The following is a 24186-nucleotide window of genomic DNA, read 5'->3' as shown; positions in this document are numbered from 1 at the left end:
GCGCTCAATAAATACGATTGAATGAATGGCTGTGAGCCCGTTGTCGGGTAGGGACCGTCCCTATATGTTGCCGGATTGTCCTTCCCAAGCGCCTAGTCCAGTGCTCTGCACACAGTAAGCGCTCAATAAATACGATTGAATGAATGACTGTGAGCCCGCTGTCGGGTAGGGACCGTCCCTATATGTTGCCAGATTGTACTTCCCAAGCGCCTAGTCCAGTGCTCTGCACACAGTAAGCGCTCAATAAATATGATTGAATGAATGACTGTGAGCCCGTTGTTGGGTAGGGACCATCCCTATATGTTGCCGGATTGTACTTCCCAAGCGTCTATTCCAGTGCTCTGCACACAGTAAGTGCTCAATAAATACGACTGAATGAATGACTGTGAGCCCATTGTCGGGTAGGGACCGTCCCTATATGTTGCCGGATTGTCCTTCCCAAGCGCCTAGTCCAGTGCTCTGCACACAGTAAGCGCTCAATAAATACGATTGATTGAATGAATGACTGTGAGTCCGCTGTTGGGTAGGGACCATCCCTATATGTTGCCATATTGTACTTCCCAAGTGCTTAGTCGAGTGCTCTGCACACAGTAAGCGCTCAATAAATATGACAATGAATAAAGTGGCGGAGCCGGGATTAGAACCCAGGTCCTCTGACTCCCAAGCCCGGGCTCTGGCCACTGAGCCGTGATGGACTTTCCAAGCGCTTAGTCCAGCGCTCTGCACCCAGTAATCTCTCCCCCTTCCAGACTGTGAGCCTGCTGTCGGGTACGGACCGTCTCTATATGTTGCCAACTTGGACTTCCCAAGCGCCTAGTCCAGTGCTCTGCACACAGTAAGCGCTCAATAAATACGACTGAATGAATGAATAATAATGATGGTATTTGTTCTAGACTGTGAGCCCACTGTTGGGCTCACTGTTATAAAATAAATAGAATAAATATTCTATTTATTTTATTTTGTTAGTATGTTTGGTTTTTTTTTTTTCTCTGTCTCCCCCTTTTAGACTGTGAGCCCGCTGTTGGGTAGGGACTGTCTCTATATGTTGCCAATTTGTACTTCCCAAGCACTTAGTACAGTGCTCTGCACATAGTAAGCGCTCAATAAATATGATTGATTGATTGATTGTTGGGTAGGGACCGTCTCTATACGTTGCCAACTTGGACTTCCCAAGCACTTAGTCCAGTGCTCTGCACACAGTAAGCGCTCAATAAATACGATTGAATGAATGAATAATAATGATGGTATTTGTTCTAGACTGTGAGCCCACTGTTGGGCTCACTGTTATAAAATAAATAGAATAAACATTCTATTTATTTTATTTTGTTAGTATGTTTGGTTTTTTTTTTTTCTCTGTCTCCCCCTTTTAGACTGTGACCCCGCTGTTGGGTAGGGACTGTCTCTCTATGTTGCCAATTTGTACTTCCCAAGCGCTTAGTACAGTGCTCTGCACATAGTAAGCGCTCAATAAATATGATTGATTGATTGATTGTTGGGTAGGGACCGTCTCTATGCGTTGCCAACTTGGACTTCCCAAGCGCCTAGTCCAGTGCTCTGCACACAGTAAGCGCTCAATAAATACAATTGAATGAATGAATAATAATGATGGTATTTGTTAAGCGCTTACTGTGTGCCATAATAATGATGATGGCATTTATTCAGCGCTTACTATGAGCGAAGCACTGTTCTAAGCGCTGGGGAGGTTACAAGGTGATCAGGTGGTCCCCCGGGGGGCTCACAGTCTTCATCCCCATTTGCCAGATGAGGTCACCGAGGCACGGAGAAGTGAAGTGATTTGCCCGAAGTCACCCAGCTGACAGTTGGTGGAGCTGGGATTTGAACCCACGCCCTCTGACTCCAAGCCCGGGCTCTTTCCACTGAGCCCCGCTGCTTCTCCACTAAGCGCTCAATAAATGCAACTGAATGAATGAATGAATGAATGGGGAGGGGTCTCCCCTGCCGGCATTTGCACTCACTCCCTTTGGGGGCCTTGGGGTCGTCCTTCTTGACGGTGGTCTGCATGGAGGACGTCACGGCAACTGGCTTCTCCTCCTTCTTGCTCGTGTCCTGCTTGGACGCCAACGACATCGGGGGGCCGGGCCGGGCTTGGGGGGGACACCAGGGACCCGCCCCCCGTCCCCCCTACCCGCCTCTCCCCACCCAGGAGAGGCAGCGGGGCCTAATGCCTACAACCTGGGATGATGATGATGGCATTTGGTAAGCGCTTACTATGTGCCAAGCACTGTTCTAAGCGCTGGGGGGGGATACAAGGTCATCAGGTTGTCCCACAATAATGATCACGGTATTTGTTAAGCGCTTACTGTGTGCCAAGCACTGTTCTAAGCGCTGGGGGGGATACAAGGTCATCAGGTTGTCCCACGTAATAATGATGACGGTATCTGTTAAGCGCTTACTATGTGCCAAGCACTGTTGTAAGCACTGGGGGGAATACAAGGTCATCAGGTTGTCCCATGTAATAATAATGATGATGATGGTATTTGTTAAGCGCTTACTATGTGCCAAGCACTGTTCTAAGCGCTGGGGGGGATACAAGGTCATCAGGTTGTCCCACATAATAATGATCATGGTATTTGTTAAGCGCTTACTATGTGCCAAGCACTATTCTAAGCGCTGGGGGGGATACAAGGTCATCAGGTTGTCCCACGTAATAATGATGATGGTATTTGTTAAGCGCTTACTATGTGCCAAGCACTGTTCTAAGCGCTGGGGGGGAGACAAGGTCATCAGGTTGTCCCACATAATAATGATGATGGTATTTGTTAAGCGCTTACTATGTGCCAAGCACTGTTCTAAACGCTGGGGTGGGGGATACAAGGTCATCAGGTTGTCCCACATAATAATGATGATGGTATTTGTTAAGCGCTTACTATGTGCCAAGCACTGTTCTAAGTGCTGGGGGAGATACAAGGTCATCAGGTTGTCCCACATAATAATGATCATGGTATTTGTTAAGCGCTTACTATGTGCCAAGCACTGTTCTAAGCGCTTGGTGGGTTACAAGGTCATTAGGTTGTCCCATGTAATAATAATAATAATAATAATGGTGATGATGGCATTTGTTAAGCGCTTACTATGTGCCAAGCACTGTTCTAAATGCTGGGGGGGATACAAGGTCATCAGGTTGTCCCACGTAATAATAGTAATGATAATGGTATTTGTTAAGCGCTTCCTATGTGCCAAGCACTGTTCTAAGCGCTGGGGGGGTTACAAGGTCATCAAGTTGTCCCACGTAATAATGATAATGATGATGGTATTTGGTAAGCGCTTACTATATGCCAAGCACTGTTCTAAGCACTGGGGGGGATACAAGGTCATCAGGTTGTCCCACATAATAATAATAATAATGATGATGGTATTTGTAAAGCGCTTACTATGTGCCAAACACTGTTCTAAGTGCTGGGGGTGATACAGGGTCATCAGGTTGTCCCAAATAATAATAATAATAATAATAATAATAATAATGGTATTTGTTTAAGCGCTTCCTATGTGCCAAGCACTGTTCTAAGCGCAGGGGAGGTTACAAGGTGATCAGGTTGTCCCCCGTGGGGCTCCCAGTCTTCATCCCCACTTGACAGAGGAGGTCACTGAGGCCCAGAGAAGTGAAGTGACTCACCCAAAGTCACCCAGCTGACGAGGGGCGGAGCCGGGATTAGAACCCACGACCTCGGACTCCCGAGCCTGGGCTCTTCCCACCGAGCCCCGCTGCACGGGGACTGTGTCCAACCCAATGGGCTTGCCTCCACCCCAGCGCTTAGCACAGTGCCTGGCACAAAGCAAGCGCTTAAGAAATAAGCTGGACTGTGAGCCCACTGTTGGGTAGGGACCGTCTCTATGTGTTGCCCACTTGTGCTTCCCAAGCACTTAGTCCAGTGCTCTGCACACAGTAAGGGCTCAATAAATACGATTTATTATTATTATTATTATTATTATTATTATTATTATTATCCTCCCCCCTGACCTTCTCCTTCTTCTTGGCGGCGTTCTTGGTGGCTTTGGCGGCCTGCATCTTCTCCGCCTTGTCGATGGTCGTGCTGCTGACCCCCGGCACCCCCCGGTCGCTCCTGGGGTCCGAGAGGCGGGACGATGGGGCCTGCCGAATCAATAAATCGATCAATCAATCAATCGTATTTATTGAGCGCTTACTGTGTGCAGGGCACTGTACTAAGCGCTTGGGAAGTCCAAGTTGGCCACATCTAGAGACGGTCCCTACCCGACAGCGGGCTCACACCCCAAGCTCTATAGGGCGGAGGGAACTAAACTAAGCCCAAATCAGATGCCTTATCTCCTTCTCCTCTCCACAGCACCTGTATATATGTATATATGTTTGTGCATATTTATTATGCTATTTATTTATTTTACTTGTACGTATTTATTTTGTTAATACATTTTGTTTTGTTGTCTGTCTCCCCCTTCTAGGCTGTGAGCCCGCTGTTGGGTAGGGACCGCCTCTAGATGTTGCCAACTTGGACTTCCCAAGCGCTTAGTCCAGTGCTCTGCACACAGTAAGCGCTCAATAAATACGACTGAATGAATGAATTACGTACCACTAAATGAATGATACAGGAAAGTAAATTGCAAATAACCGGATTCACCGAAACACAGATTGCAAAGGCAGAGCAGGACAGTGTGAAAAACATTTAAGCAGGATACCAGAGGTACGCTCACAATTTCAAACCGAAATTATCTTTGTGCGCAAACCAATCCCGAAGTGAGGGCTTTGAATCACAGAGGATAATGATAGTCGTAATAATCAATCATCAGCGTGGCTCAGCGGAAAGAGCCGGGGCTTTGGAGTCAGAGGTCATGGGTTCGAATCCCAGCTCCACCGCTCGTCAGCTGGGTGACTTTGGGCCAGTCACTTCACTGGGCCTCAGTTCCCTCATCTGTCAAATGGGGATGAAGACCGGGAGCCCCCCGGGGGGCAAACTGATCGCCTTGTATCCCCCCCAGCGCTTAGAACGGTGCTCTGCACATAGTAAGCGCTTATCAAATGCTATCATTATTATCATCGTCATCATCACCGTCAAATTTTTACGCGCTCGCTATGTGCCGGGCGCTGCACTAAGCGCTGGGGTAGATACCGGCTAAAATCAGGTTGGACCCAGGCCCTGGGCACGGAGGAAGGGGGGTCGCAGGGGGGCCCGGCGGCCCCCGGGTGGCCCCTCCCCAGCCCCCCGCCCCCCGCCTCCCTGTCCCCCAGCCCCTTCCCCGTCCCCCCAGCCCCCAATCCTCAGCCTCCAGCTCCCCAACCCCCTCCCCATTCCCCCCATCCTACCAGCCCCCTCCCCAGCCCCCCAGCTCTGAGCTCCCCAGCCCCTCACCCCCCATCCTCAGCCCCACCCCCCGAGCCTTGAGCTTCCCAGCCCCCCAGCCCTGAGCTCCCCAGACCACCGCCCCCAGCCCTCTAACCCCCAGCCCCCCAACTCCTATCCCCTCAGTCCCCAGCCCCCCAGCTCCCATTCCCCCCAGCTTAACTCCCACCTCCCCGAACTCCCCGCCCTCCAGCCCCCCACCCCCCATCCCCAGCTCCCATCCTCCCAGTCCCCCCAGCCCCCCCGCCCCTCAATTCCCATCCCCTCCCAGCCCCCCAGCTCCCATTCCCCCCAGCTTAACTCCCACCTCCCCAAACCCCCAGCCCTCCAGCCCCTCACCCCCCATCCCCAGCTCCCATCCTCCCAGTCCTCCCAGTCCCCCCAGTCCCCCAGCCCTGAGCTCCCCAGACCCCCACCCCCAGCCCTCCAATTCCCATCCCCTCCCAGCCCCCGGGCTCCCATTCCCCCCAGCCCAACTCCCAGCCCCCCAGTTCCCACCCCTCCAGCCCCAGCTCCCATCCCTCCAGCCCCCACCCCCCCCATATCCCCCCAGTCCCCCAATTCCCATCCCCCCAGTCCCCAGCTCTCCAACCCCCAGCCCCCCACCTCCCCAAGCCCCCAGCCCCCCATCCCTCCAGTCCCCAGCCCCCACCCCCAATCTCCCCCATCCCCCCAGCCTTGAGCTTCCCAGCCTCCCAGCCCTGAGCTCCCCAGCCCCCCAATTCCCATCCCCTCCCGGCCCCCCAGCTCCCATTCCCCCCAGCCCCCCAATTCCCATCCATCCCCTCCCAGCCCCCCGGCTCCCATTCCCCCCAGCCCAACTCCCACCGCCCCCCCGTGCCCCCCATTACCCCCCATGCCTCTAGAGAAGCATCATCATCATCATCAATCATATTTATTGAGCGCTTACTATGTGCAGAGCACTGTACTAAGCGCTTGGGAAGTACAAATTGGCAACATATAGAGACAGAAGCAGCGTGGCTCAGTGGAAAGAGCCCAGGCTTGGGAGTCCGAGGCCATGGGTTCAAATCCCAGTTCCGCCCCTTGTCAGCTGGGTGACTTAGGCCAAGTCGTTTCACTTCTCTGGGCCTCATCTGTCAAATGGGGATGAAGGCCGGGATCCCCCCGGGGGACCAGCTGATCACCTTTTAACCTCCCCAGCGCTTAGAACAGTGCTTGGCACATAGTTAGTGCTCAACAAATACCATTATTATTATTATTATTATTATAATTATTCCGATTACGCCCCCCGGCCTCACCGAGCGCAGCCGGTCCTGCGTCTCCTTGTCCAGCAAGAGCCTGCGGCGCTCCACCACCTCGGTGTGGGTCAGCTCGAAGGGGTGCAGCACCTGCCCGACACACGTCACCCCGACATCCGTCACCCGAGGGGCCGCCGGCCCCCCGCCCGTTCATTCAATCGTATTTATTGAGCGCTTACTGTGAGCAGAGCACTGGACTAAGCGCTTGGGAAGTCCAAGTTGGCAACATCTAGAGACGGTCCCTACCCAACAGCGGGCTCGCAGTCTACAGCCCACCTTACTGCCTCAGCACCTTCACCATGGTCTCTGTCAAACCCTTACTATGTGCCAAGCACTGTTCTAAGCACCGGGGAGGTTACAAGGTGATCAGGTTGTCCCACAGGGGGCTCACAGTCTTCATCCCCATTTTCCAGATGAGGTCACTGAGGCACAGAGAACAGCGATGGCATTTATTAAGCTCTTACTATGTGCAAAGCACTGTTCTAAGCGCCGGGGAGGTTACAAGGTGATCAGGTTGTCCCACGGGGGGGCTCACAGTCTTCACCCCCATTTTCCAGATGAGGTCACTGAGGCACAGAGAATAACGATGGCATTTATTAGCGCTTACTATGTGCAAAGCACTGTTCTAAGCGCTGGGGAGGTTACAAGGTGATCAGGTTGTCCCACGGGGGGCTCCCAGTCTTCATCCCCATTTTACAGATGAGGTCACTGAGGCACAGAGAAGTGACTTGCCCAAAGTCACACGGTTGACAATTGGCGGAGCTGGGATTTGAACCCATGACCTCTGACTCCAAAGCCCCTGCTCTTTCCACTGAGCCATGCTGCTTCTCTAAGCGAAGTGACTTGCCCGAGGTCACACAGCAGACATGGGGCGGGGACGGGATTAGAACCCATGACCTCCGAGTCCCAAGCCTGGGCTGTTGCCACCGAGCCACGATGCTTCTCTTTGTTATTGTTAAGCACTTACTATGCGCTTACTATGTGCCAAGCACTGTTCTAAGCGCCAGGGGTGGATACAAGGTGGTTAGGTTGTCCCATGGGGGGCTCCCAGTCTTCAGCCCCATTTGACAGATGAGGGAACTGAGGCCCAGGGAAATGAAGCGACTGGCCCAAGGTCACACAGCCGACAGCAGCGTGGCTCAGTGGAAAGAGCCTGGGCTTTGGAGTCAGAGGTCACGGGTTCAAATCCCAGCTCTGCCACTTGTCAGCTGGGTGACTATTTAGGCAAGTCACTTCACTTCTCTGGGCCTCAGTGACCTCATCTGGAAAACAGGGATGAAGACTGTGAGCCCCCCCGTGGGACAACCTGATCACTCTGTAACCTCCCCAGCGCTTAGAACAGTGCTGTGCACATAGTAGGCACTTACTAAACGCCATTATTATTATTATTATTATTATTATGCGGTGGAGCCGGAATTAGAACCCACAACCTCTGACCCCCGAGGCTAGGCTCTCGCCACTGAGCCGTGCCGCTTCCTCATCCCGGCACTGCTCCGCTGGATTGTTGGATTGTCGTCCCCCGAGCGCTCTGCACCTGGGAAGAGCTCAATAAATACGATCGATTGATTGAATAGGATCGACTGAACGCATCCCACCCTTCCAAGCTCCTTCCAAGCGCCCACCGGCCCTTTTCCTCCCCTTCCCCACCGGAGGCTGGGAGGCCGCATGGGCGAGGCCCGCTCTATCGTCGTAGTGGACTCTCCCAAGCGCTTAGCACACAGTGAGCGCCCCAGGCACGCCGCCCTGCTCGCAGGCAGTGGTGGCGGGGCCCCGCGGAGGGTGAGGAGGCTCCCCCGCTGTGCCCGCTGTGCCCGCCGTGCCCGGTTTGGGTACCTGGGCGAGGCTGAGCGCGCCGGCATCTCCGATGTGGTTGTGCGCCAGGGACAGGGACAGCAGGGACCGGTTCAGCCGCAGACCCTGGGCGGGCAAGGGGAAGACGGGGCCTCGGTGCCCGCCATCGGCCCGGCCCGGCCCGGCCCACCCTGTGGCCTCCTCTCCCACAGCCCCCCACCGTGCAGCCTCCAACCCCGTAGCCTTCTCCTCCACAGTCTCCCCTCCTACTGCCTCCCACCCTGTAGCCTCCTCTCCCGCAGCCTCCCACCCTATAGCCTCCTCTCCCGTGGGCTCCCACCCTGCAGCCTCCCACCCTGTAGCCCCCCACCATGCAGCCTCCAACCCCGTAGCCTCCTCCACCACAGTCTCCCCTCCTACGGCCTCCCACCCTGTAGCCTCCTCTCCCACAGCCTCCCACCCTCCCACAACCTCCCACCCTATAGCCTCCTCTCCCACAGCCTCCCACCCTATAGCCTCCTCTCCCGTGGGCTCCCACCCTGTAGCCCCCCACCCTGCAGCCTCCAACCCCGTAGCCTCCTCCACCACAGTCTCCCCTCCTACGGCCTCCCACCCTGTAGCCTCCTCTCCCACAGCCTCCCACCCTCCCACAACCTCCCACCCTGTAGCCTCCTCTCCCACAGCCTCCCACCCTATAGCCTCCTCTCCCGTGGGCTCCCACCCTGCAGCCTCCTCTCCCACAGCCTCCCACCCTACAGCCTCCTCTCCCGCGGGCTCCCACCCTGCAGCCTCCCACCCCGTAGCCTCCTCTGCTGCTGCTTCCTTTCCCACAGCCTCACCCCCCGCGGCCTCCCACCGTGCAACCTCCAACCCCGTAGCCTCCCCCTCCCGCGGCCTCCAGCCCCATAGCCTCACCATCCCGCAGCCTCCCCCCTCGCAGCCTCCCACCCTTTAGCCTCCCCTGCTGCAGCCTCCCACCATGCCACCTCCAACCCCTTAACCTCCCCTCCTACAGCCTCCGGTCCCGCGGCCTCCAACCCCATAGCCTCCCCCTCCCGCAGCCTCCATCCCCGTAGCCTTCCCTCCCACAGCCTCCCCCCCGTGGCCTCCAACCCCGCAGCCTCCCCCCGTAGACTCCCCTGCTGCAGTCTCCATCTCCTCCCGCAGCCTCCCACCCTGTAGCCTCTCCTCCCGTAGCCTCCCCTGCTGCAGCCTCCCACCATGCAACCTCCCCTCCTGCAGCTTCCCCTGCTGCAGCCTCCCACCATGCAACCTCCAACCCCTTAGCCTCCCCTGTTGCAGCCTCCATCCCCGTAGCCTCCCCTCCCACAGCCTCCCACCCTGCGGCCTCCCCTGGTGCAGCCTCCCACCATGCAACCTCCCCTGGTGCAGCCTCCCACCATGCAACCTCCCCTGTTGCAGCCTCCCTCCCCCGCTGCAGCCTCCCTCCCCCGCTGCAGCCCTCCCTCCCCACGGCCCCGGGCCCCTGACGTGGGCGAGGTGGGCGGCTCCGTCGTCGCCGATGCGGTTGTAGCTGAGGTTGAGGGAGACGAGGCTGCGGTCGGCTCTGCGCAGCGACGAGAGCGCCCGGCCCAGGAGCAGCGACCCCCGCGCGCTCAGCGCGTTGTTCCGCAGCGACAGGTGCAGCAGGCTGACGGACGGACGGACGGACCGGCCAATGGGAGGCGCCGCCGGGGGACACACGTCACACGGGGGGGCGGGGACGGCCCCGGGATTGGTCCGCGCGGAGGGAGGCGCGGGGACAGCACCCGGGGCCCGACCAATCACAGGTAGGGGGCGTGGCTAACGGCAGGAGGGCGACCCAATCATGGCGAGGGGGCGTTGCTAGTAACTGGAGGCTGGGCCTGCGGCCAATCACGGGAACGGGGCGGGGCCAAGACCTGGAGGCCGGCCAATCACAGGAGGGGCGTGGCTAACCGCTGGAAGTCGGCCGATCACGGGAAAGGGGCGGGGCCAACACCTGGGCCCGGCCAATCACAGGAGGGGGCGTGGCTAAGACCCTGGATACTGGGCCTGCGGCCAATCACAGGAAAGGGGAGGGGCCAGCACCGGGAGGCCGGCCAATTACAGGAGGGGCGTGGCTAGGGCCTGGAGGGCGGCCAATCACAGGGGGGGCGTGGCTAGTACCGGGAGGCTGGGCCTGCGGCCAATCGCAGGAAAGGGGCGGGGCCAGCACCTGGGGGCCGGCCAATCACAGGAGGGGCGTGGTTAAGACCTGGAGGGCGGCCAATCATGGGAAGGGCCGTGGCTAGTACCTGGAGGCCGGCGGGGTGCGGCCAATCACAGGAAAGAGGCGGGGCCAACACCTGGGGCCGGTCATTCACGGGAAAGGGGCGTGGCTAGGAACTGGAGGCCGGGGTGCGGCTTGATAAATACCATTAAAAAAGGGGGGTATGGCTAATCCCTGAGGCTGGTGGGGGGCGGGGGGGAGTGCGACCAATCCCAGGAAGGGGCGTGGCCAACACATGCAGGGTGGCCAATTACAGGAGGGGACGTGGCTAACCCCTGGAAACTAAGCGTTTAGTACAGTGCTCTGCACACAGTAAGCGCTCAATAAATATGATTGATGATGGGGGGTGCGGCCAATCCCAGGAAGGGGGAGTGGCTAACACCTGTAAGGGGGTAGGGCCAATTAAAGAAGGGGGCCTGGCTAAACCCTGGAGACTGGGGCGCGACCAATCACGGGAAGGGGCGTGGCCAACACCTGGAGGACGGCCAATCACGGGAGGGGGCGTGGCTAATCCCTGGAGACGGGGGGGTGCGACCAATCCCTGGAAGGGGGCGTGGATAACACCTGAAAGGGGTACGGCCAATCACAGGAGGGGGCGTGGCTAATCCCTGGAGACCGGGGGGGTGCGGCCAAACCCAGAAAGGGGGTGTGGCTAACACCGGAAGGCGGTACGGCCAATCAAAGGAGGGGGCGTGGCTAATCCCTGAAGACTGGGGCGCGGCCAATCCCAGGAAGGGGGCGTGGCTCGCGTCCAATCGCTGGAGGGGGCGTGTCCACCCCTGGCCAATCCCGGGGCGGGGAGGGGGCGGGGCCTGGTCTCTCACTTGAGGTCCTCGGCCTGCAGCAGCCGGTGGAAGGGCTCCTCGGGCAGCGGGTTCCCCTCCAGGGACACCGTCCTGTAGGGGGCGACACGCGCACGCGCGCAGTTATTCATTCAATCGTATTCATTCATTCATTCAGTCGTATTTATTGAGCGCTTACTGTGTGCAGAGCACTGGACCAAGCGCTTGGGAAGTCCAAGTTGGCAACATCTGGAGACGGTCCCTACCCAACAGCGGGCTCACAGGCTAGAAGGGGGAGACAGACAACATAACAAAACATATTAACACAATAAAATAAAGAGAATAAATATGTACAAACAAAATTAATAGAGTTATAAATCCGTATAAACATATATACATATATCCAGGTGCTGTGGGGAGGGGAAGGAGGTAAGGTGGGGGGGATGCGGAGGGGGAGAGAAAGGAGGGGGCTCAGTCTGGGAAGGCCTCCTGGAGGAGGTGAGCTCTCAGTAGGTATCTGTTAAGTGCTTACTATGTGCCAAGCACTGTTCTAAACACTGGGGGGGATACAAGGTCATCATGTGGCCCCAGTCTTCATCCCCATTTTACAGATATTCATTCATTCATTCATTCAATCGTATTTATTGAGCACTTACTGTGTGCAGAGCACTGGACTAAGCGCTCGGGAAGTCCAAGTTGGCAACATCTAGAGATGGTCCCCACCCAGCAGTGGGCTCACAGGCTAGGAGATATGGGAACTGAGGCCCAGGTCCCTACCCAACAGTGGGCTTGCAGTCTAGAAGATATGGGAACTGAGGCCCAGAGAAGTGAAGTGGATCGCCCAAGGTCACCCAGCAGACAAGAAGGGCAAGGTGTGGGAAGGCCGTCAATCAATCATATTTATTGAGCACTTAGTGTGTGCAGAGCACTGTACTAAGCGCTGGGGAAGTGCAAGTCGGCAACACATAGAGACAGTCCCTACCCAACAGTGGGCTCACAGTCTAGAAGGGGGAGACAGAGAACAAAACCAAACATACTAACAAAATAAAATAAATGGAATAGATATGTATAAGTAAGATGAATAAATAGAGTAATAAATACGTACAAACATATATCCATATATACAGGTGCTGTGGGGAAGGGAAGGAGGTAAAATGGGGGGGATGGAGAGGGGGACGAGGGGGGGAGGAAGGAAGGGGCTCAGTCTGGGAAGGCCTCCTGGAGGAGGTGAGCTCTCAGTAGGGCCTTGAAGGGAGGAAGAGAGCTAGCTTGGCGGATGGGCAGAGGGATTGGGGGCATTCCGGGCCCGGGGGATGACGTGAGCCGGGGGTCGATGGCGGGATGGGCGAGAACGAGGCCTAACGGTGAGGAGATTAGCGGCGGAGGAGCGGAGGGTGTGGGCTGGGCTGGAGAAAGAGAGAAGGGAGGTGAGGTAGGAGGGGGCGAGGGGATGGACAGCCTTGAAGCCCAGGGTGAGGAGTTTCTGCCTGATGCGGAGGTTGATTGGTAGCCATCCACCCCCTCACGGACACCCACCCTCACCCACGCACTCAGACACTTACTTGACGGTGGGGCAGCGGAGCAGCAGGGCGATGAAGGACCCCAGGGTCTCCTCGGTGAGACCCGCCTTCCACAGGCTGCGGGGTGGGGGGGGATGGGAAGGGGGGGGAGAGAGAGACATTATTAGTATTATTATTATTCAGGCCTGGGCTCCCCTCCGCCCCCTGACCCCTGACCCCTGACCCCCGGCCCCTCACTGGATGGCCTGCAGCTGGCTCAGCGCGGGCAGACACTTGCTGAACACCCCGAACATGCGTTCTTCCACCTTCCACCCTGAAGAGGGAAGGAGTCGATTAATAATAATCACAATAATAATGACTAATTATGGTACTTGTTAAGCGCTTCCTGTGTGCCAAGCACTGTTCCAAGCGCTGGTAGGGGGGATACAAGGTCATCAGTTGGTCCCCCGTGGGGCTCGCGGTCTTCATCCCGCGAGGCAGCGTGGCTCGGTGGAAAGAGCCCGGGCTTCGGAGTCAGAGATCGTGGGTTCGAATCCCGGCTCCGCCAACTGTCAGCTGGGTGACTTTGGGCGAGTCACTTCACTTCTCTGGGCCTCAGTGACCTCATCTGGAAAATGGGGATGAAGACTGGGAGCCCCCCGGGGGACAACCTGATCACCTTGTAACCTCCCCGGGGCTAAGCAGCGTGGCTCAGTGGAAAGAGCCCGGACTTTGGAGTCAGAGGTCATGGGTTCAAATCCCGGCTCCGCCCCTTGTCAGCTGTGTGACTTTGGCCAAGTCACTTCACTTCTCTGTGCCTCAGTTCCCTCATCTGCAAAATGGGTATTAAGACTGTGAGCCCCATGTGGGACAACCTGATCACCTTGTAACCTCTCCAGTGCTTAGAACAGTGCTTTGCACATAGTAAGCGCTTAATAAATGCCATTATTATTATGCCATAGTAAGTGCTTAATAAATGCCATCATTATTATTATTATTTGGAGTCAGAGGTCATGGGTTCGAATTCCTGCTCTGCCAATTGACAGCTGGGTGACCTTGGGCAAGTCACTTCACTTCTCTGGGCCTCAGTGACCTCATCTGGAAAATGGGGATGAAGACTGGGAGCCCCCCGGGGGACAACCTGATCACCTTGTAACCTCCCCGGGGCTAAGCAGCGTGGCTCAGTGGAAAGAGCCCGGACTTTGGAGTCAGAGGTCATGGGTTCAAATCCCGGCTCCGCCCCTTGTCAGCTGTGTGACTTTGGCCAAGTCACTTCACTTCTCTGTGCCTCAGTTCCCTCATCTGCAAAATGGGGATTAAGACTGTGAGCCCCATGTGGGACAACCTGATCACCTTGTAACCTCTCCAGTGCTTAGAACAGTGCTTTGCACATAGTAAGCGCTTAATAAATGCCATTATTATTATGCCATAGTAAGTGCTTAATAAATGCCATCATTATTATTATTATTTGGAGTCAGAGGTCATGGGTTCGAATTCCTGCTCTGCCAATTGACAGCTGGGTGACCTTGGGCAAGTCACTTCACTTCTCTGTGCCTCAGTGACCTCATCTGGAAAATGGGGATGAAGACTGTGAGCCCCCCGTGGGACAACCTGATCACCTTGTCACCTCCCCAGCGCTTAGAACAGTGTGAGCCCACTGTTGGGTAGGGACTGTCTCTATACGTTGCCAATTTGTACTTCCCAAGCGCTTAGTACAGTGCTCTGCACACAGTAAGCGCTCAATAAATACGATTGATGATGATGATGATGATGCTTTGCAGATAGTAAGCGCTTAATAAATGCCATTATTATTATTATTATTATTATCCCCATTTGACAGATGAGGGAACTGAGGCTCAGAGAAGCGAAGCGTCTTGCCCAACATCCCAGGCAGACAAGCGGCCGAGCCGGGATTAGAACCCACCACCTCCGACTCCCAAGCCGGGCTCTTTCCACTAAGCCACGCTGCTTCTTTTGTTAAGCACTTACTAGATGCCAGGCACTGTTCTAAGCGCCGGGGTAGATACCAGATAATCAGGTTGGACACCTACTTGGGGCTCACCGTCCTCACCCCCGTTTTTTATTCATTCAATCGTATTTATTGAGCGCTTACTGTGTGCAGAGCACTGGACTAAGCGCTTGGGAAGTCCAAGTTGGCAACGTATAGAGACGGTCCCTACCCAACAGCGGGCTCACAGGCTAGAAGGGTGGGGACAGAGAACAAAACAAAACATATTAACAAAATAAAAGAAATAGAATAAATATGTACAAATAAAATAGAGTAACAACAAAATAAATAAATAAATAAATAGAGCAATAATGAAATAAATAAATAAATAGAGTAACAATAAAATAAATAAATAGAGCAATAATAAAATAAATAAATAGAGTTATAATGAAATAAATAAATAAGTAGAGTAATAATAAAATAAATAAATAAATAGAGTAATAATAAATGATAATAATGACGGCTTTTATTATGCGCTTACTATGTGGAAAGCACTGTTCTAAGCGCTGGGGAGAGTACAAGGTGATCAGGCTGTCCCATGGGGGGCTCCCAGTCTTCATCCCCATTTTCCAGATGAGGGAACTGAGGCCCAGAGAAGTGAAGTGACTTGCCCAAAGTCACCCAGCTGACAATTGGCGGAGCTGGGGTTTGAACCCAGGACCTTCGACTCCAAAGCCCGGGCTCTTTCCACTGAGCCACACTGCTTCTCTAAATAGAGTAATAAATAAATAGAGTAATAATTTGTTAATAATAATCTGTTTTTTACAGATGAGGGAACCGAGGAGTGCGTCTGTTGTTCTGTCGGCCTCTCCCGAGGGCTTAGGCCAGTGTGCGGCACACGGTAAGCGTTCAATAAATAGGACGGACGGACTGACTGACGGACCCCCGGAGTGCAGGGGGGGGAGAAGGACTGACCCCGGATGAAGATTTCCCGCGTGGTTCTGGGGTCGTCCTGATCCTGCTCGACCTGGATGCAGGGCCGGAAGAAGGTGTATTTGCTCTGGATCTGGGAAAGGGTCGTCCCCTGGGAATCCAGCTCCTCTGGACCAGGAAAAACCGTGTCCATCAGGGGCTGGGGGCGGGGGGACCCCCAAAACCCCGACCCCTTTCGCTCCCGCTCCCACAAAGCGCTCCCTCGCACGCGGGGGAAGCGGTGGGAGGGTGGTCGAGATGAGCCCCCCTGGGAGTTGGATTATTTTTTTTCTTTTTTGGCATTTGTTAGTGAAGCGGCGTGGCTCAGTGGAAAGAGCCCGGGCTTTGGTGTCAGGGGTCATGGGTTCAAATCCCAGCTCTGCCACTCGTCGGCTGGGTGACTTTGGGCGAGTCACGTCACTTCTCTGGGCCTCATCTGTCAAATGGGGATGAAGACCGTGAGCCCCCCGTGGGACCACCCGATCGCCTTGTAACCTCCCCAGCGCTTAGAACAGAGCTTGGCACGTAGTAAGCGCGTAATCAATGCCGTCGTTATTATTATTACTATTATTTATTATTATTACTAGTCAGCTGTGTGACTTTGGGCAACAGCTCTGGGCCTCAGTGACCTCATCTGGAAAATGGGGGTGAAGACTGTGAGCCCCACATGGGGCAACCTGATCACCTTGTAAGCTCGCCAGCGCTTAGAACAGTGCTTTGCACATAGTAAGTGCTTAATAAATGTCCATATTATTGTTATTAACCATTAGGCCATGCTGCTTCTCTGCTCCTCTGGGTTGGGGGGGCCCTCAATCAATCAATCAATTGTATTTATTGAGCGCTTACTGTGTACAGAGCACTGTACTAAGTGCTTGGGAAGTACAAGTTGGCAACATATACCCGTCTCTTGGGGGGCGGCTGGTAAGAGAGGGTCGAGCGGGGGTGACCCCCGACCCCTCACCAGAAGGCCCCGGGCGGTCCAGGCCCAGGGGGACGGTGGGGTGGGGACGGAGGACCACCCTGGGGAAGTCCGTGTAGCCCGTCAAGGTGCAGAGCTCCACGAAGTCCTGCTCCAGGATCCCGGAGCACTGGTATTCCTCTGGAATCAATCAATCAATCAATCAATCAATTGTATTTATTGAGCGCTTACTGTGTGCAGAGCACTGCACTAAGCGCTTGGGAAGTCCAAGTTGGCAACATAGAGAGACAGTCCCTACCCAACAGTGGGCTCACAGTCTAAACGGGGGAGACCGAGAACAAAACCAAACATACTAACAAAATAAAATAAATAGAATAGATATGGACAAGTAAAATAAATAGAGTAATAAATATGTACAAACATATATACAGGTGCTGTGGGGAAGCATTTAAGAGATACCACAATTATTAATACGATTATTAGTACATCCACACAGACCACCACTCTTCCTACTTCCAAAGCCTTTTTAAAATCACATCCTCAACCAAGAGGTGCTATCATCATCATCATCATCATCATCAATCGTATTTATTGAGCGCTTACTATGTGCAGAGCACTGGACTAAGCGCTTGGGAAGTCCAAGCTGGCAACATCTAGAGACAGTCCCTACCCAACAGTGGGCTCACAGTCTAAAAGGGGGAGACAGAGAACAAAACCAAACATACTAACAAAATAAAATAAATAGAATAGATATGTACAAATAAAATAAATAAATAGAGTAATAAATCTGTACAAACATATATACATATATCCAGGTGCTGTGGGGAAGGGAAGGAGGTAAGATGGGGGGGATGGAGAGGGGGACGAGGGGGAGGGGAAGGAAGGGGCTCAGTCTGGGAAGGCCTCCTGGAGGAGGCGAGCTCTCAGTAGAGAAGCAGCGTGGCTCAGCAGATAAGAGCCCGGGCTTTGGAGTCAGAGGTCATGGGTTCAAATCCCGGCCCTGCCAACTGTCAGCTGTGTGACTTTGGGCAAGTCACTTCACTTCTCTGGGCCTCAGTTCCCTCATCTGGAAAATGGGGATTAAGACTGTGAGCCCCCCGTGGGGCAACCTGATCACCTTGTATCCCCCCAGCGCTTAGAACAGTGCTTTGCACATAGTAAGTGCTTAACAAATACCATCATCATCATCAGTAGGGCCTTGAAGGGAATCCAATTAAGCCTTCATCTTCTCTCCCCCCTCCCTCTCCCTTCGGTGTCACTTCCGCACTTTGAACTTCACCCTTAATTGATTTTAATGGAAGTAATAACACCAACGATGGGATGTGTTAAGCGCTTCCTATTCATTCATTCGATCGTATTTATTGAGCGCTTACTGTGTGCAGGGCACTGGGCTAAGCGCTCGGGAAGCACCGTCATAGTCTTTGTTCTTCTCTTAGTTTCTGTCTTCCTCGTCGCCCCCATTGTCCTTCTCTTCTTTCTGGTCTCCAATGTCATTATTTTTGTTCTTCTCCTCTTCGTCTTTGTCCCCCTCCTCCCTGCTCCCCGTCCTCTTCCTCCTCCTCCTTGTCCCCCTCATCCATTCATTCATTTAATCGTATTTATTGAGCGCTTACTGTGTGCAGAGCACTGGACTAAGCGCTTGGGACGTCCAAGTTGGCAACATCTAGAGACGGTCCCTACCCGACAGTGGGCTCACAGTCTCCTTGTCATCCACCTCATAATAATAATTAGAGAAGCAGCGTGGCTCAGTGGAAAGAGCCCGGGCTTTGGAGTCAGAGGTCGTGGGTTCAAATCCTGGCTCCGCCACTTGTCAGCTGGGTGACTTTGGGCAAGTCACTTCACTTCTCTGTGCCTCAGTTCCCTATCTGTAAAATGGGGATTAAGACTGTGAGCCCCCTGTGGGACAACCTGATCACCTTGTAACTTCCCCAGCGCTTAGAACGGTGCTTTGCACATAGTAAGCGCTTAATAAATGCCATTAAAAAAAATAATAATGATGGCATTTGTTAAGCGCTTACTATGTGCAAAGCACCGTTCTAAGCACCGGGGGGATACAAGGTGATGAGGTTGTTCCACGTGGGGCTCCCAGTCTTCACCCCCATTTTCCAGATGAGGTCACTGAGGCCCAGAGAAGTGAAGTGACTTGCCCAAAGTCACCTGGCTGACAGGTAGCGGAGCCGGGATTTGAAATCACCTCATCTTAGAGAAGCAGCGTGGCTCAGTGGAAGGAGCCCGGGCTTTGGAGTCAGAGGTCATGGGTTCAAATTCCGGCTCCGCCAACTGTCAGCCGGGTGACTTTGGGCAAGTCGTTTCACTTCTCTGGGCCTCAGTGACCTCATCTGGAAAATGGGGATTAAAACTGTGAGCCCCCCGTGGGACAACCTGATCACCGTGTAACCTCCTCAGCGCTTAGAACAGTGCTTTGCACATAGTAAGCACTTAACAAATGCCATCATTATTATTATTATAACAGTGCTTTGCACATAGTAAGTGCTTAATAAATGCCATTATTATTATTATTATAACAGTGCTTTGCACATAGTAAGTGCTTAATGAATACCATTGTTATTATTATTATTATTATTATTATCTTACCCCTCTTGTCATCTTCCACCTCCTTGTCCTCATCCTACTCTACCTTGTCGTCCACCTTTACGTGTTACTAGGAGAAGCCGCGTGGCTCAGTGGAAAGAGCCCGGGCTTTGGAGTCAGAGGTCATGGGTTAAAATCCCGGCTTCACCAATTTTCAGCCGGGTGACTTTGGGCAAGTCACTTCACTTCTCTTAAGCGCTTAGTACAGAGCTCTGCACACAGTAAGCGCTCAATAAATACGATTGATTGATTCTCTGGGCCTCAGTGACCTCATCTGAAAAATGGGGATGAAGACTGTGAGCCCCCCGTGGGACAACCTGATCACCTTGTCACCTCCCCAGCGCTTAGAACAGTGCTTTGCACATAGTAAGCGCTTAACAAATACCATCATTATTATTATTATTATCTTACCCCTCTTGTCGTCTTCCACCTCCTTGTCCTCATCCTACTCTACCTTGTCGTCCACCTCTACGCGTTACTAGGAGAAGCCGCGTGGCTCAGTGGAAAGAGCCCGGGCTTTGGAGTCAGAGGTCATGGGTTCAAATCCCGGCTGCGCCAATTGTCAGCCGGGTGACTTCGGGCAAGTCACTTCACTTCTCTTAGGCGCTCAGTACAGTGCTCTGCACACAGTAAGCGCTCAATAAATACGATTGATTGATTGATTCTCTGGGCCTCAGTGACCTCATCTGAAAAATGGGGATGAAGACTGTGAGCCCCCCATGGGACAACCTGATCACCTTGTCACCTCCCCAGCGCTTAGAACAGTGCTTTGCACATAGTAAGCGCTTAATAAATGATATTATTATTATTATTAAGCACCGTTCTAAGCGCTGGGGGAGACCCAAGGTCATCGGGTCGTCCCCATTTGACAGATGAAGTCACCGAGGCCCAGAGAAGCGACTTGTCCAAAGTCCCCCAGCTGCCAAACGGCGGAGCCGGGATTAGAACCCATGACCTCTGGCTTCCCAGCCCGGGCTCTTTCCACTGAGCCACGCTGCTTCTCTGTGGGGAGGTGGGGGATGAAGATGAGCCCATTGTCGGGTGGGGACCGTCTCTATCTGTTGCCGACTTGTACTTCCCAAGCGCTTAGTCCAGCGCTCTGCACACAGTAAGCGCTCAATAAATACGATTGAAGAACGAATGAAGGAAGGGGGAAAGAAAGACCCCCAGCCCCTCGCCCCTCGAACCACAAAAACCCCTCCTCCCCGGGTGAGCCCAGGCCTCAGTTCACCAGGGGACGGCACGTGGAAGAGGCCTTGGGCCCGCCCAGATTTATTGTTGTCTTATAATAATAATAATAATGATGGTATTTGTTACGTGCCAGGCACTGTACTAAGCGCTGGGATGGATACCATCCTGTCCACATGTTTTGCTTCGTCATCCGTCTCCCCCTTCCAGACTGTGAGCCCGCTGTCGGGTAGGGACCGTCTCTATATGTTGCCGACTTGCCCTTCCCAAGCGCTTAGTCCAGTGCTCTGCACACAGTAAGCGCTCAATAAATACGATTGAATGAATGAATGAATGAATATATAGCTATAAGTGCTCAATAAATATAAGTCTCTGTCTCCCCCTTTTAGACTGTGAGCCCACTGTTGGGTAGGGACTGTCTCTATATGTTGCCAATTTGTACTTCCCAAGCGCTTAGTCCAGTGCTCTGCACACAGTAAGCGCTCAATAAATACGATTGATGATGATGATGATAAGTGCTGACAACTGGAGAAGCAGCGTGGCTCAGTGGAAAGAGCCCGGGCTTTGGAGTCAGAGGTCATGGGTTCAAATCCCGGCTCCGCCAATTGTCAGCTGGGTGACTATGGGCAAGTCACTTCACTTCTCTGAGCCTCAGTGACCTAATCTGTAAAATGGGGATGAAGACTGGGAGCCCCCCGTGGGACAACCTGATCACCTTGTAACCACCCCAGTGCTTGGAACAGTGCTTTGCACATAGTAAGCACTTAATAAATGCCATCATTATTAATAAATGCCATTATTATTTATCATTTAAATGGAGTTGAAGGGGGCTCCTCGGTTGTTGAATTGTACTTTCCAAGCGCTTGGTCCAGTGCTCTGCACACAGTAAGCGCTCAATAAATATGATCGAATGAATGAGTGAGTTCTGTTGGTATTGACACCCGTCTAGTTGTTCTGTTTTGAGGTTTGTCTCCCCCTTCTAGACTGTGGCCCGTTGTTGGGTAGGGACCGTCTCTATCTGTTGCTGGATTGTCCTTCCCAAGCGCTTAGTCCAGTGCTCCGCACACAGTAAGCGCTCAATAAATACGATGGAATGAATACAAACTACTACTACTAATAATAATAATAATGGCATTTGTTAAGCGCTTACTAGGTGCCAAGCACTGTTCTAAGCACTGGGGAGGATACAAGGTGATCAGGTTGTCCCACGTGGGGCTCGTAGTCTTAATCCGCATTTTACAGATGAGGCAACTGAGGCACAGAGAAGCTACGTGACTTGCCCAAAGTCCCACAGCTGACAGTTGGTGGAGCCAGGATTTGAACCCAGGACCTCTGACGCCCAAGCCCGGGCTCTTTCCACCGGGGCACGCTGTCCCACATGGGGCTCCCAGTCTTCACCCCCGTTTTCCAGATGAGGGAACCGAGGCCCAGGGAAGCGACTTACCCAAGGTCGCTCAGCCCAAGTCCTCTGACTCCCAAGGCTGGGGTCTTGCCACTAGGCCGCCCCAGGCCCCGTCTTCCCGTCCTCCTGTCCTCTCATCATCATCATCATCAACAATCGTATTTATTGAGCGCTTACTATGTGCAGAGCACTGTACTAAGCGCTTGGGAAGTACAAATTGGCAACGTAGAGAGACAGTCCCTACCCAACAGTGGGCTCACAGTCCAGAGCGTTACCTGGATTTTTGGGCTCCTCCTCGCAGACCGGGGCCAGGCTGGCCAGCTTGTCCCTGGCCGCCTTCTCCCCCTTCCGCCCCATCGACCCGGATCGATCCCGCCCGGCCCCGCGCCCCGGACCCCTTTCCGGACCCGTCCTTAGGTGTGGGGGGGTGGGAGGCCTGCCTGGAAGAGGCAGCTCTGGGGCTGCCGTCGGTGGGTGGGTGGGAAGGGAATTAGAGGCAGGAGGGCGAGGGGAGGGAGAAGTGGGGGGGAGGCCTGCCTGGAAGAGGCAACTCTGGGGCTGGGAATTAGAGGTGGAAGGTTAGGGGAGGGAGAAGTTGGGGGGAGGCCTGCCTGGAAGAGGCAACTCTGGGGCTGGGAATTAGAGGCGGAAGGTTAGGGGAGGGAGAAGTTGGGGGGAGGCCTGCCTGGAAGAGGCAACTCTGGGGCTGGGAATTAGAGGCGGAAGGTTAGGGGAGGGAGAAGTTGGGGGGGAGGCCTGCCTGGAAGAGGCAGCTTTGGGGCTGGGAATTAGAGGCGGAAGGTTAGGGGAGGGAGAAGTTGGGGGGAGGCCTGCCTGGAAGAGGCAGCTTTGGGGCTGGGAATTAGAGGCGGAAGGTTAGGGGAGGGAAAAGTGGGTGGGAGGCCTGCCTGGAAGAGGCAGCTTTGGGGCTGGGAATTAGAGGTGGAAGGCTGGGAAGGGAGAAGTCGGGGGGAGGCCTGCCTGGAAGAGGCAGCTTTGGGGCTGGGAATTAGAGGCGGAAGGCTAAGGGAGGGAAAAGTGGGTGGGAGGCCTGCTTGGAAGAGGCAGCTTTGGGGCTGGGAATTAGAGGCGGAAGGTTAGGGGAGGGAGAAGTGGGGGGGAGGCCTGCATGGAAGAGGTAGCTTTGGGGCTGCGAATTAGAGGCGGAAGGTTAGGGGAGGGAGAAGTGGAGGGGAGGCCTGCCTGGAAGAGGCAGCTTTGGGGCTGGGAATTAGAGGTGGAAGGCTGGGGAGGGAGAAGTCGGGGGAGGCCTGCCTGGAAGAGGCAGCTTTGGGGCTGGGAATTAGAGGCGGAAGGTTAAGGGAGGGAAAAGTGGGTGGGAGGCCTGCCTGGAAGAGGCAGCTTTGGGGCTGGGAATTAGAGGTGGAAGATTAGGGGAGGGAGAAGTGGGAGGGAGGCCTGCCTGGAAGAGGCAGCTTTGGGGCTGGGAATTAGAGGCAGAAAGTTAGGGGAGGGAAAAGTGGGGGGGAGGCCTGCCTGGAAGAGGCAATACTGGGGCTGGGAGGCGGGTGGGAATTAAAAGCCGGGGGTCGAGGAGAGGGAGAAGGGGGTGTCGGGTGCCAGGAGTGAAGGTTAGGGGTCAGGGGTCAGGGGTCGAGGGTCCCTCCAGCGGCACCGGTCGCTCCGCGTTTCGCGTCCCTTCTCCATGGCAACGGGGCGGGGCCCCGAGGTGCAGCCCGCGCGGCCGGCCGGAAGGGGGCGCTGCGGGGAGGGGCTCTCTGCGCATGCGGAGGGGCGGGGTCCCTAGGTGCAGCCCGCGCGGGAGGCCGGCAGGGGGCGCTGCGGCGAGGGGCTCTCTGCGCATGCGTCTCCGAGGAACTAACCGTTGGAATAATAGTAATAATAATAATAATGGCATTTATTAAGCGCTTACTATGTGCAAAGCACTGTTCTAAGCGCTGGGGAGGTTACAAGGTGATCAGGTTGTCCCACGTGAGGCTCGCAGTCTTAATCCCCATTTTACAGATGAGGTAACGGGCTCAGAGAAGTTAAGTGACTTGCCCAAGGTCACACAGCAGACATGTGGTGGAGTCGGGATTCGAACCCATGACCTCTGACTCCAAAGCCCGTGCTCTTTCCACTGAACCATGCTAATAATAATAATAATAATAACAACAATAATGATGGTATCTGTTAACCGCCTGCTATGTGCAAAGCACTGTTCTAAGCGCTGGGGGGGGGGAATGCAAGGTAATCAGGTTGTCCCACTGGGGGCTCACAGTCCTCATC

The 24186-nt window shown here is 54.3% G+C and overlaps 1 protein-coding gene across 1 annotated transcript in view; it reads right to left on the bottom strand.

Moving 5' to 3' along the window:
- LRRC71 (leucine rich repeat containing 71) overlaps positions 1-22515 on the bottom strand; it is a gene marked incomplete at its 5' end in the record, with an annotated part of 34156 nt that extends 11641 nt beyond the window's left edge. The window contains 11 exons of the mRNA XM_038768254.1: positions 1977-2067; positions 3980-4111; positions 6593-6682; positions 8426-8509; positions 9875-10034; positions 11459-11530; positions 12979-13053; positions 13174-13249; positions 15839-15964; positions 16797-16934; positions 22212-22515. Of these exons, the coding sequence (XP_038624182.1) occupies positions 1977-2067; positions 3980-4111; positions 6593-6682; positions 8426-8509; positions 9875-10034; positions 11459-11530; positions 12979-13053; positions 13174-13249; positions 15839-15964; positions 16797-16934; positions 22212-22515 (1348 nt within the window). The remainder of the gene's footprint in view (positions 1-1976; positions 2068-3979; positions 4112-6592; positions 6683-8425; positions 8510-9874; positions 10035-11458; positions 11531-12978; positions 13054-13173; positions 13250-15838; positions 15965-16796; positions 16935-22211) is intronic.
- Positions 22516-24186: the final 1671 nt, after the last annotated feature.

The sequence above is a fragment of the Tachyglossus aculeatus genome, chromosome Y4, assembly GCF_015852505.1.
Source record: "Tachyglossus aculeatus isolate mTacAcu1 chromosome Y4, mTacAcu1.pri, whole genome shotgun sequence".
Taxonomy (NCBI): domain Eukaryota; kingdom Metazoa; phylum Chordata; class Mammalia; order Monotremata; family Tachyglossidae; genus Tachyglossus; species Tachyglossus aculeatus.
This window is presented reverse-complemented; position numbering and strand designations above follow the sequence as displayed.